Raw genomic sequence first — 12551 nt, forward strand, 5'->3', positions numbered from 1 at the left:
TGGCACTGAAAACAATGGATACAGTACAAGAGAGCCAAGGCAATGGTTAGGTATATGAAGGATCCTCAAGTTATACCAGCAATCTACCTCACCAAGCAAAGTGAGAAGAATAAGAGCACCACATTGAAACTGCCCAGCAACACCCATTGGGGTGGTGTTGTCATCACGTTTGACAGTCTCCTGGAGGGGAAGGAGTTTCTCCAAGAAATGCCCATATTACAGTCGGCCGATATGGACAGCCCCATGAAGAGATTCCTCCTGCTTGATGTTTTTTGGGAGAGAGTGGTAAGCAGCCTGAAACTCCTGAAACCTATAGCAGTAGCCATTGCACGGATTGAGGGACACAATGCCATCCTGTCTGATGTTCAGACTGCTTGCAGATAGAAGAGAAGAAATCCGTACTGCCCTGCCCACTTCACTATTGCTGCAAACTATCATTTTACAGATGTATGTTGAAAAGAATTGCCAGTAGAGCTCAGAGACAGGATTGTGTCGAGGCACATATCTAGGGAATGGTACCAAAACATTTATGCAGTATTGAAGGTCCCCACGAACAGTGACCCCCATCATTCTTAAATGGAAGAAGTTTGGAACCATCAAAACTCTCCTGGAGCTGGCCGCCTGGCCAAACAGAGCAATCTGGGGAGAAGAACGTTGGTTCAGAAGGTGGTCTGAATTCTTTCCGAATGTACTGTATGCCTTCAGAATGAGGATGCACGAAAAGCTTAGCATTTTGTACATCCTTGTTAGTGAGCATTTCTTCTTTGCCAAGATAATCCATCCACCTAACAGCATGATCATTACACAGGTGCACGTTGTGCTGAGGACAATAAAAGGACATTCTAAAATGTGCAGTTTTGTCACACAACACAATGCCTCAGATGCCTCAAGTTGAAGGACCATGTAATTGGCATGCTGACTACAGGAATGTCCACCAGAGCTGTTGCCAGAATTTAATGTTAATTTCTCTGTCATTTTAGAGAATTTGGCAGTATTTCCAACCGGCCTCACAACCACAGACCACGTGTAAACCACGTCAACCATTGAGTATGTTTGGAATGCTCTGGATATCCAGGAACTTCGCACATCCATTGAATGAGAGTGGGCCACAATCAACATTCCACAGGCTGATCAACTCTATGTGAAGGAGATGAGTCGCACTGTATTAGGCAAATGGGGATCACACCAGATACTGAGTGGTTTTCTGATACATGCTCCTACCTTTTTTTTAAGGTATCTGTGACCAACAGATTCATTTCTGTATTTCTGTAAGTCATGTGAAATCCATAGATTAGGGTCTAATTAATTTATGTCAATTGACTGATGTCTTTATATGAACTGTAACTCAGTGAAATCTTTGAAATTGTTTCATGTTGCATTTATATTTTGGTTCAGTGTATATTTGTTTCAGTGTTATGTGCAACTCAGGCTTTTTCATTCGGTGAGCAATTAAAAAAAAAATACATTTATTTGTTCATAACTTTTTTGGACTTCAAAAACTGTGGTAATTATAATTTTTGCGTTGCTAGTTGTGGAAATGTTGGTAAAATGCATAATATCTGACTAATATACCTCATAATAATTATGAAGTAGATACATGCGGATCCTAATCTTAGTGATCCAAGAGGAATTATGTTGGAAAATGTTTATTTTTTGTCAAGAGCCAGTTTCATGAGAATCACCCAGATGTTAAACTGCTCATCCTCAGTTGCAGCAGTCTGGTGGATGAGAGCTGAAGCTACACTGCTCATCATCCTCAGTAGCAGCAGTCTGGTGGGTGAGGGCTGAAGCTACACTGCTCATCCTCAGTAGCAGCAGTCTGGTGGGTGATGGCTGAAGCTACACTGCTCATCCTCAGTAGCAGCAGTCTGGTGGATGAGGGCTGAAGCTACACTACTCATCCTCAGTAGCAGCAGTCTAGTGGGTGATGGCTGAAGCTACACTGCTCATCCTCAGTAGCAGCAGTCTGGTGGGTGAGGGTTGAGCCTACGCTGCTCATCCTCAGTAGCGGTAGTCATCTGAAGAGCAGCAGGACTGACAGACACCTGTGTTCTCATCTCCCCTCCTACTTGTTGATCTCTGCCTATTATCACACAGCCCACCCCAGCCCTGCCCCCACTGGAAACAGAGAGGTGGAGGAGGGAGAGGGGAAGGGAAGAGAGAGCGAGAGAGATATAGAAAAAAACGAGAGAGCGAAAAGGAAAGGGGCATGTGTGATCTCTAGAATGTACTTAATCAGGAGTCGGGTGGGCATATAAAGCCATGTGTGTATTTGTCTCCGTGACTATAGTGCGAGCAGCAGCATCACCTCTACTCCTGCGAGACAGACTGACACTATGGAGCTAGAGGTTAACAAGGGGGTTGGTCGGGCCAGACCTGCCCGGAGTAGGGTCAATGTCTGGGGGCCCTCCTGGGGTCTGCCTGGCCGTCTGGGGTTCCGGGTGCTGATGCACAGAGACCACCTCACCTGTCGCTTCCTGCAGGGTTCTCTGCCTCGCGTCTGGCTGCAGCGTTACTGGGGCAAGCAACGCTTTTGCCATCTCTCATCCTTCTCTCGTCTTTCACCAGCCCTGAGGGAGCGGGACAAGTCCTCGCTGGCCCCTGAGGGCCCCTCCGGCTCGCCGAAAGTCCCAGACATGACCCTCAGCCCACGGAGAACCAGTGCTCAGCCTACTGCCTCCAGCAGCTCTTCCTCCAGCAACAGTCACACTGCTGCAGCCAGCCTCAACCTCACCCACAGCCACAACAGCAGCTCTGGGTTAGTACTAACAGCTAGCCACCTGACCAATCAGTTAGCAGGCTACATAAGCTAGCCGCTGGTCAATAGCAGTGTATTAACCGCCACTATGTAGGCTATACCATTGTCATAATAGACTGTAGTTATAGATTATACCAATGCCCTATATTGTCTGTATAGACTCTATACCACTGCTCTGTATAATTTAAATTGTGAATTTAATGTTAGTTTTTAAGCAAATAAATTGCACCTTTCTGGTGGTTGTGGTGCATGTAAATCTAGGCTATTTATACATTATTTCCTTCCAGCTAAAAAGCTGGTTTTGGCTTTAATTCTTTATACATGTCTGTGATGTGTTATTAATAGGTGACATGCTGCAGCTAACTGTCAAGTGGATTTTGCAGTTCTTTGATTTGAGTTGAGACAGAGCTTAAAACAGCCAGTGCTATCATAGTGCTGTCGTAGACAGGGCATCTTGCAGGTAGGCAGGCAGGTTGCGGGAGGTGTGTAGCTGTGTCTTTGCCATCTGTGGTAGTATAGTCTCTCTCAGCATACATGACAGACGAGCTGTAGTGTAGCTATGTCTTTGCCATCTGTGATAGTATAGTCTCCCTCAGCATACATGACAGTCTAGCTGTAGTGTAGCTGTGTCTTTGCCTCCTGTGGTTGAGTGGTGTCTGTGTAGTATCTCAGCATGTACAGTATGTATGCCATTTTAGTGTAGTGTAGCTGTATCTTTCTCCTATGCCAGGTGGGGTGGGTGTTGGTGTTAGTGTGTCTTGTTGTAACATCTCAGTCCTGTATGTCATTCAGGACCTCTGTATTGTAGCTGTGTCTGTAGTGTTAGTGTATAGTAGTCAAATCAAATAAAATTTTATTTGTCACATACACATGGTTAGCAGATGTTAATGCGAGTGTAGCGAAATGCTAGTCTTGTAGTCTCTTAGTATGTATGTCACTCTGGACCTGTGGCGCTCCTCTTTCAGATCCCTCCCAGGGGACATGGACGAGATGGACAGCCTCCGCTTCGGGATAAAGCGCTTCAACGAGTATGCGGTGTCCCTGACCCCTTCCACTACCGACTCCATCATCGTAGAGGGTGAGTGGGTTAGGGAGGGAGCTGCTCTTTAGAGCTTAGATACATGAGAGTGAGTACCGTACAGCCGCGGTGGACAACCACTACTGAGTGTGCAGGCTTTTGCTCCAACCCTGTTGTAACTAACACGATTCAGCTAATCAAAGTCCTATTGAGCAGCCAATTAGTAGATCAGGTGTGCTAGATTAGGGTTGGAGAGAAAGCCTTCAGGAGGGTAGCTCTCCAGGATGAAGGTTGTGCAACCCTATCGTTATCCTAGGCTATGAGACGGGTTATGTGGCTGGCATATAGAGAGCGTGGGCTGTTGGGAGAGAGATGGGACCTCGCCCAGTTTCATTAAGCTGGAGTATGTGGAATAGACTGCATGATTATCCCATGTTGTCAAGCAGTGATGTAGCTAGTGCTGCTATAGTGGCAAGACAGAAACAGTCATCCACCCCAACTACGGGAGATCAGTATGTGTTAGTGGTCATAGCGTAGGATTATTATTTTAGCATTTAATTGCACATATTGCTAAATCATGTGATGTGACTTTAACGAACATCACCTATTGAATGCATTAGAAATACATTGGAGTTGTGCTACACAAGAATACAGTCATACTGCGGCAGCCAGCCTCAACCTCAACCTGTTTCATGCCCCTTCCCTCCCCCAGATGCATACTACTCTGCGGTTCAAGCTGATCTGGAGTCAGATGCCCAGGACTTGGATGTGGAGTCATGGAGCCTGGCTGTGGACCAACAGTACCTGAAGAAACACACCAAGGAGATGGTCAAGAGACAGGACGTCATCTACGGTCAGTTTGTCATACACTATCTTTGTTGTCTTTTGATATCTTATTCATCTTGTTATATTTGTCGTGTTTTATGTAGGCTTTCGATGTGTTTTTCTAGTTATATCTGTGGTTAAGTTTAGGATTAGAATGTGAATTATGAGAAGGGAGAAGCTCAACTCTTTTTGAATGTCAATTGTTCCATCCATCTCTGTCTGGCTCTACAATCAGTAAAGGAGTCCGGTGGATGAAAAGCAGTCATTCTGTCTATTTATCCCAACAGAGTTGATGCAGACAGAGATGCATCACGTACGGACCCTGAAGATCATGTTGCGTGTGTACGTGAGGGAGCTGAAAGAGCACCTTCAGATGGATGTGCGGTGTCTGGACTGTCTGTTCCCGCGCCTGGAGAGCCTACTGGAGCTACACACACACTTCCTGTCCCGCCTCAAAGAGCGGCGCAGAGACGCCACGCAGCTCAGCAGCAACAAGAACTACAACATACAGAGACTCGCTGACATCCTCACCACACAGGTAGAGAGACACCACACACACACACAGTGTTACACACACTTTCTCTAATACAGTGACTTGTATTTGCAGGTAAAGAAAAATACATTCAGATGCTGTATCCCATTACCTTGACTGGAAATTCTAATCTAAAGGAAGAGAAAGACTAGATTATTCAAACAACAACTTTATTACAAGATTTGCTCATCTGGAGCAATTAACAATCCACCCAATGGTGCAGCGTTAAGAGCCCAACGAACAAGAGTTGGGTCTCAGCTTTTATAACGTTTGTCGACATGGCAGTTTAGCAGGTGTTTGAGAGCATGATGGGAACATTACGCGCAATTTTGTTACTCCTTTCTAGCTGATATCTAGGTGCTGCTGCTCAAGCTAGCCTCTGTTCTCTTAATATCTCCACACAGCTGTGCCCTTGAAAGATATGAAAGGAACAGGATGGACCAAAAACTGGTCACTCTCAGATGGCCCTTTGTCTTTGGCTGCATGACCAAGTTACTCAGAAACAAGAGTGATTCATTTGGCATAGGAGGATTGGACATAAATTCTAAAACTAAGACAGACATTGCAGCGCCAATCTCTACTAGAAATGCAATTGACTCACCATTGACGAAGAGACGAACCATTGGCTCCTTACGGGGTCTTGAAATAATCTTTAAATGCTGTCCAGGGGTGTCAACTGTAGAGGTCGACCGATTAATTGGCATGGACGATTAATTAGGGCCGATTTCAAGTTTTCAGAACAATCTGTAAATCGGCATTTTTGGACGCCGATTACATTGTAATCCACGAGGAGACTGCGTGGCAGGCTGAACACCTGTTACGCGAGTGCAGCAAGGAGTCAGGGTAAGTTGCTAGCTAGCATCAAACTTATAAAAAACAATCTTAATATAATCACTAGTTAAACTAGTAATATCATCAACCATGTGTAGTTATCTAGCTTGTCCTGCTTTGCATATAATCAATACGGTCCCTGTTAATTTATCATCGAATCACAGCCTACTTCGACAAACGGGTGATGAAGCGGATTCACGGAAAAAAGCAATGTGTACCTAACCATAAACATCATTAAAATCAATAAACATATATTTTTTGAACCTTCATATTTAGTTAATATTGCCTGCTAACATTAATTTCTTTAAACTAGAGAAATAGTGTCACTTCTCTTGCGTTCTGTGCAAGCAGAGTCAGGGTATATGCAGCAGTTTGGGTCGCCTGGCTCGTTGCAAACTGCGTGAAGACTATTTCTTCCTAACAAGGACCGGAATTAATTTGCCGGAATTTTACATAATTATGACATAACATTGAAGGTTGTGCAATGTAACAGCAATATTTAAACATATTGATGCCACCCGTTAGATAAAATACGTAACGGTTCCGTATTTCACTGAAAGAATAAACGTTTTGTTTTCGAAATTCTAGTTTCCGGATTTGACCATATTAATGACCTAAGGCTGTGTGTTTATTATATTATAACTAAGTCTATGATTTGATATTTGATAGAGCAGTCTGACTGAGCGGTGGTAGGCAGCAGCAAGCTTGTAAGCATTCATTCAAACAGCACTTTCCTGCGTTTTCCAGCAGCTTTTTGCAATACTTGAAGTGCAGCGCTGTTTATGACTTCAAGCCTATGAACTCCCGAAATTAGGCTGGCAATACTATAGTGCCTATGAGAACATCCAATAGTCAAAAGGTATATGAAATACAAATGGTATAGAGAGAAATAGTCCTATAATTCCTATAATAACTACAACCTAAAACTTCTTAACTGGGAAGACTCATGTTCAAAGTAACCACCAGCTTTCATATGTTCTCATGTTCTGAGCAAGGAGCTTAAACATTAGCTTTTCTTTACATGGCACTTATTACACTTTTAATTTCTTCTCCAACACTTTGTTTTTGCATTATTTAAACCAAATTGAACAGGTTTCATCATTTATTTGAGACTAAATTGATTTTATTTATGTATTATATTAAGTTAAAATAAAAGTTCATTCAGTATTGTTGTAATTGTCATTATTATAAAAAATCGGTATTGTCTTTTTTTGAGTCTGCCAATAAATCGGTATCAGCGTTAAAAAAATCATAATCGGTCGACGTCTAGTCAACTGTCTCATCCTCGCGTCAGTCTCTGTGTGGGTTGTAAAAGGATCGTTTTCGGTGGCGGTCCTGTTCTCCAGTTACCTCCCAGACCCGATTCGTTCTTGCAGTCTTTTGCAAAATGTCCACTCTTTCCACAAGTATAGCATTATGGTTGCTGTCGTCTGGCCCATCCGCACCATCTCCCCCTCCTCTTCTACCTCTTCCTTTTCCTCTCTGTCAATATTTTTGGAGGTCGTCCCTGAGCCTGCTGGCCCTGTCTTTGAGAATGCCAGCTGTGCATTCCACCTTTTCCATTCTCTGTTTCGTCTTATCTTGAGACAGTTGCTGCCTCTCAGCGTGTTTACAGTTTTCAATGACCGTCTGTAGGGTAGTAGTTTCCCAGCCAATGCAGGTCATCTTAACCTGTTTACCAAGGGCTGGCAAAAGTCCATTCATTAGGGCAGCCTTCAAGAGACTGTTGTAGTCGTCGGTTGCTGTTCTGATGCCACTGTGTTTGCGGAAACAGTTCTCCAATCTATGCCTGTAGTCCTCTTGTGAAATGGGAGTCATTGTAGGTGGTGTGTAGAACAGGTTCCTACTGCTCCGGGGCTGCCTCTTAGGGGTCTGACAGTTGTATCAGGTCTTGTTTTTGGGGTAGAGCTGCCGTAGGTGAGGCGGCTAAGCAGGCTGCTTTTGGACAACCAGGGCGGGTGCTGGTGCAGTGGATACAGAGGTGGAAAGTCATTGTCATTCACCATTATTCCTTTAATTTTCTTGTCTGCCCTTCCTCTGCTTCTCTTTCCCATTTCCTAAAATCATCCCAGACTATTCTACTTGCCTTACCTTTCTTGGTTTCTTCGAAGTCCTGTAACTTCTTTCTACATTCTGCTAGCAGAACTTCACTTAATGTACCTTTCTAGGGAAAGACTGCTAGCTTGTGCCAGAAGCGGTACCTGTTCCAGAATGTCCCTGCCCCACTTATCCACCATTACCTTCACCGGTCCGGTCAGCGTGTCAGGCAGACAAGTTTCTTCGCTGCTGCTCTTGGCTCCCATTGTGAAACTCTGTCTATACAAACACAAATCAAATAATATTTAGTTAGGAACTTCTTCCTTTCTTAAAATACATTATGGGTTAACTCAAAAGGGGGCATTTCTTCGCCATCAAAATATTTGTTTATGTCTTTATGTAATTTAGAATTCTGTACCCATATAGTATTTTCCCCTATAGAAAATGCTGTATGTGTTTTATGCACATAACCAATTATTTCCCCAAGTACACTACCGGTCAAAAGTTTTAGAACACCTGCTCATTTGAGGGGTTTTCTTATGTTTACTATTTTCTACATTGTAGAATAATAGTGAAAACATCAAAACTATGAAAAAACACATATGGAATCATGTAGTAACAAAAGTGTTAAAATGTATTTTGATTTGTTTATATTTGAGATTCTTCCAAGTAGCCACCCTTTGCCTTGATGACAGCTTTGCACATGCTTGGTATTCTCTCAACCAGTTTCATGAGGTAGTCACCTGGAATGCAATTCAATTAACAGGTGTGCCTTCTTAAAAGTTCATTTGTGGCATTACTTTATTTCTTAATGCGTTTGAGCCAATCAATTGTGTTGTGACAAGGTAGGTGGGGGTATACAGAAGATGGTCTTTTACCTAATACGGCTAAGTTCATATTATGGCAAGAACATCTCAAATAAGCAAAGAGAAACAACAGTCCATCACTAATTTAAGACGTGAAGGCCAGTCAATCCAGTCACAAAAACCATCAAGTGGTATGATGCAACAGGCTCTCATAAGGATCGCCACAGGAATGGAAGACCGAGTTACCTCTGCTGCAGAGGATAAGTTCATTAGAGTTACCAGCCTCAGAAATTGCAGCCCAAATAAATTATTCAGAGTTCAAGTAACAGACACATCTCAACATCAACTGTTCAGAGGAGACTGTGTGAATCAGGCCTTCATGGTCAAATTGCTGCAAAGAAACCACTATCAAAGGACACAAATAAGAAGAAGAAGGCTTGCTTGGGCCAAGACATTAGACTGGCAATGGACATTATCTCAAAATTTGAGATTTTTGGTTCCAACCGCCATATCTTTGTGAGACTATCATTTGTTTTCAACAGGACAATGACCCAACACACCTCCAGGCTGTGTAAGGGCTATTTACCAAGGAGGAGAGTGATGGAGTCAGATGACCTGGCCTCCACAATCCCGACCTCAACCAAACTGAGATGGTTTGGGATGAGTCGGACCGCAGAGTGAAGGAAAAGCAGCCAACAAGTGCTCAGCATATGTGGGATCTCCTTCAAGACAGTTGGAAAAGCATTCCCGGTGAAGATAGTTGAGAGAATTCCAAGAGTGTGCAAAGCTGTCATCAAGACAAAGGGTGGCTACTTTTTCTGTCCTGGAAACACATAACTCATGCATTTACATCTGATGATTGCAAACCATGGAATATCAATTCATATTAAGTACTTTGCCAACTAATGCTCATTTGCCTGGGAATACCACTTATAAAACAGGGGTTTTCTCCACACACAGTAGAGCCCTTCTTGTCACTAAGACAAGGTCTTCTTCACACACAGTGAAAACTCACCCATCTCTTACCAGGTAATCCCTGCTCCTACAAAGAACCTAGTCAGAGATGTCCCTGCTCCAACAGGGCAACTCGTCCCAGAATTTGTCCTTTAATTAATGATATCTGTTCCAACAGAGTTCCTAATTAAATATTGTAATACTTCCCCTATAAGGTTGTACCTGGTAAGTTCCTTGATGATTTGTGTGAGATTGAGGGCATCTAGCTTAGATTGTAGGACTGCCGGGTGTTAAGCATATCCCAGTTTAGGTCACCTAACAGAACGAACTCTGAATCTAGATGGGGGGCGATCAATTCACAAATGGTGTCCAGGGCACAGCAGGGAGCGGAGGGGAGTCGATAGCAGGCGGCAACAGTGAGAGACTTATTTCTGGAGAGGTAAATTTTTTAAATTAGAAGTTCAAACTGTTTGGGTATAGACCTGGAAAGTAGGACAGAACTTTGGCTCTCTCTGCAGTAGATTGCAACTCCTCCCCCTTTGGCAGTTCTATCTTGACGGAAAATGTCGTAGCTGGGTATGGAAATCTCAGAATTGTTGGTGGCCTTCCTAAGACAGGATTCAGGCAAGGACATCAGGGTTGGCAGAGTGTGCTAAAGCAGTGAGTAAAACAAACTTAGGGAGGAGGCTTCTGATGTTGACATGCATGAAACCAATGTTTTTTCAATCACAGAAGTCAACAAATGAGGGTGCCTGGGGACACGCGGGGCATGGGTTTACCTCCACATCACCCGAGGAACAGAGGAGGAGTAGGATGAGGGTACGGCTAAAGACTATCAAAAGTAATAAAGTAATCACAGGTGTTGATTTGGAGAGCTAGCTAAGACAACAACAACAGCTAATCAGCTAAAACAACAACAGGTAAAATGGCGATGAATGGGCAGAGGGTTGGTTAACTACACACAGAGCCTGAGTTTGTGGCTGGGGCCGGCAGGTAAAAAAGAATAAATCAATATATAAACAGAATGGAGTACCGTGATTAATGGACAGTCCAGCGGGCATCAGCTATGTAGCCAAGTCATCATAGGGTCCAGGGGGCAGCAATAGTTGAAACAGGGAGGCTGCGGAGTAGTTGTTAATACGCTAGCACGCAGGCGACGCAGCGTTTAAAGTTAGCAGGCCAGGGCTAGTAGAAGCGTCTCCTCCGACAGAGGCCGGTTGAAGACACAGCGGATGGAGTATTCGTCGGCAGACCTTTTGTGGTGGTGCGGCGGGGCGCCATGTCGACTAAGGATCCAAGCCAGGTGGCGAAAGAGGTATTGTAGTCGTAGTAATTTAGTTTTCTATCTGGGAGATGCGCCTGGCTCACGGCTAACTGGTGCTAGCGTTAGCCACTAAGCCACTCGGTAGCAGCGGTGATCTGGTGCCAAAGTCCAGAGCTTACGGCAAGGATCCGGTGGAGTAGTGTGTTCTAGCCGTGTATGGGTGGAGTCCAGGTGAACAATTGAGTAGGCCGGGAGGTGGGCCTCAGGGATAGCTTCGGTACTGGGTAACTCGGTGGGTGCTAGCTAGCTGTGAAGATCAGGAGAATGGTCCAGGGATTATGGCAGGAATCCGGCGTTGTCGTGGAGAGACAGTCCGTTACTGGTAGGCGGCGAGTATAATCCAAGCTAAAAAAAAAGGGCTGGTACCTGTGCAGAAGGTAAAGGCCGTTAGCAGTGGCTAACTATGACTAAATAGCTTGTAACTAATTAGCTGGTTAGCTTCTGATGACTGTGGTTCTTGCTATGTCTAAAAATTACAAATAATAGCAGTTCCGTATCACATTGGGTGAGGCAGGTTACCGGAAGGTATAATTGAACTAAAATGGAGAAGAGATTGAAAATAAAATTGAAATATATACAAAAAAAGACAAAAAGGTACACGAGAGGACGAACAAAACACGTCTGCACTGCTACACAGGATACCTGTGTGTATCAATAATAGTCCACTGCCCTAAGGACATCCAGTCAACTTCACACAACTGTGGGAAGCATTGGAGTCAACATCCCTGTGGAACGCTTTCAACACCTCTAGTCTATGCCCCAACAAATTGAGGGTGTTCTAAGGGCAAAAGGGGGTGCATTTTAATATTAGGAAGGTGTTCCTAATGTTTTGTACACTCAGTGAACCTGTCAGAAAGTGCCGGAGTCTGGTGTAGTGGTCAAAGGCTATGTTGACACATGTATCCAATTCTGATATTTTTCCCAATTATGTGCAAGTTGTCTGATCATTTGTCAAAGACCAATTGGTGGCAAAATATCTGAATTGTCTGCCTGTGTAAACAAAGTCTGAGCTGCCAACTCCGGATTGCATTTGCTACCCTGGGGATGGGGGTTCGAGCCCCTTGTCAGTGAAAGTAGATCAGAGGAGCCCGGGAAGACTAACAATACTGAGACTGTTCTCATCCTTGTCTCCGCTCCAGTTTTCAGGTGAGATAGGGGAGCGGATGAAGGAGAGCTATGGGGATTTCTGTAGCCGCCACACAGAGGCTGTCAGCTACTACAAGGAGCAGCTGCACAACAAGAAGTTCCAAAACCTCATACGGGTAAGTTTTTGGTTCTACAATAATAGAGACATTGACAAATCCTGTCCAATCCACCATGTGCTAACTTAAAGGAACATTAATGACAGTGGGCCATTTAAGAAGATATGAGACTTTTTCCACATTCAGCTATTGTGTGTAACCAGAAATATTTATAGATTACACTACATGGTCTATGAACTGTGTATAAAATATGTAGCTTTTTCT

At 43.9% G+C, this 12551-nt stretch overlaps 1 protein-coding gene across 1 annotated transcript in view; it reads left to right on the forward strand.

Annotated features, from left to right (window-relative positions):
- Window positions 1–2564: 2564 nt before the first annotated feature.
- Window positions 2565–12551, forward strand: part of LOC135555077 (rho guanine nucleotide exchange factor 18-like) — a 33179-nt gene continuing 23192 nt past the window's right edge. The window contains exons 1-5 of the mRNA XM_064987447.1: window positions 2565–2758; window positions 3724–3836; window positions 4489–4629; window positions 4889–5139; window positions 12225–12347. Of these exons, the coding sequence (XP_064843519.1) occupies window positions 2637–2758; window positions 3724–3836; window positions 4489–4629; window positions 4889–5139; window positions 12225–12347 (750 nt within the window). The 5' untranslated portion in view covers window positions 2565–2636. The remainder of the gene's footprint in view (window positions 2759–3723; window positions 3837–4488; window positions 4630–4888; window positions 5140–12224; window positions 12348–12551) is intronic.

The sequence above is a fragment of the Oncorhynchus masou genome, chromosome 15 (genome assembly GCF_036934945.1).
Source record: "Oncorhynchus masou masou isolate Uvic2021 chromosome 15, UVic_Omas_1.1, whole genome shotgun sequence".
Taxonomy (NCBI): domain Eukaryota; kingdom Metazoa; phylum Chordata; class Actinopteri; order Salmoniformes; family Salmonidae; genus Oncorhynchus; species Oncorhynchus masou.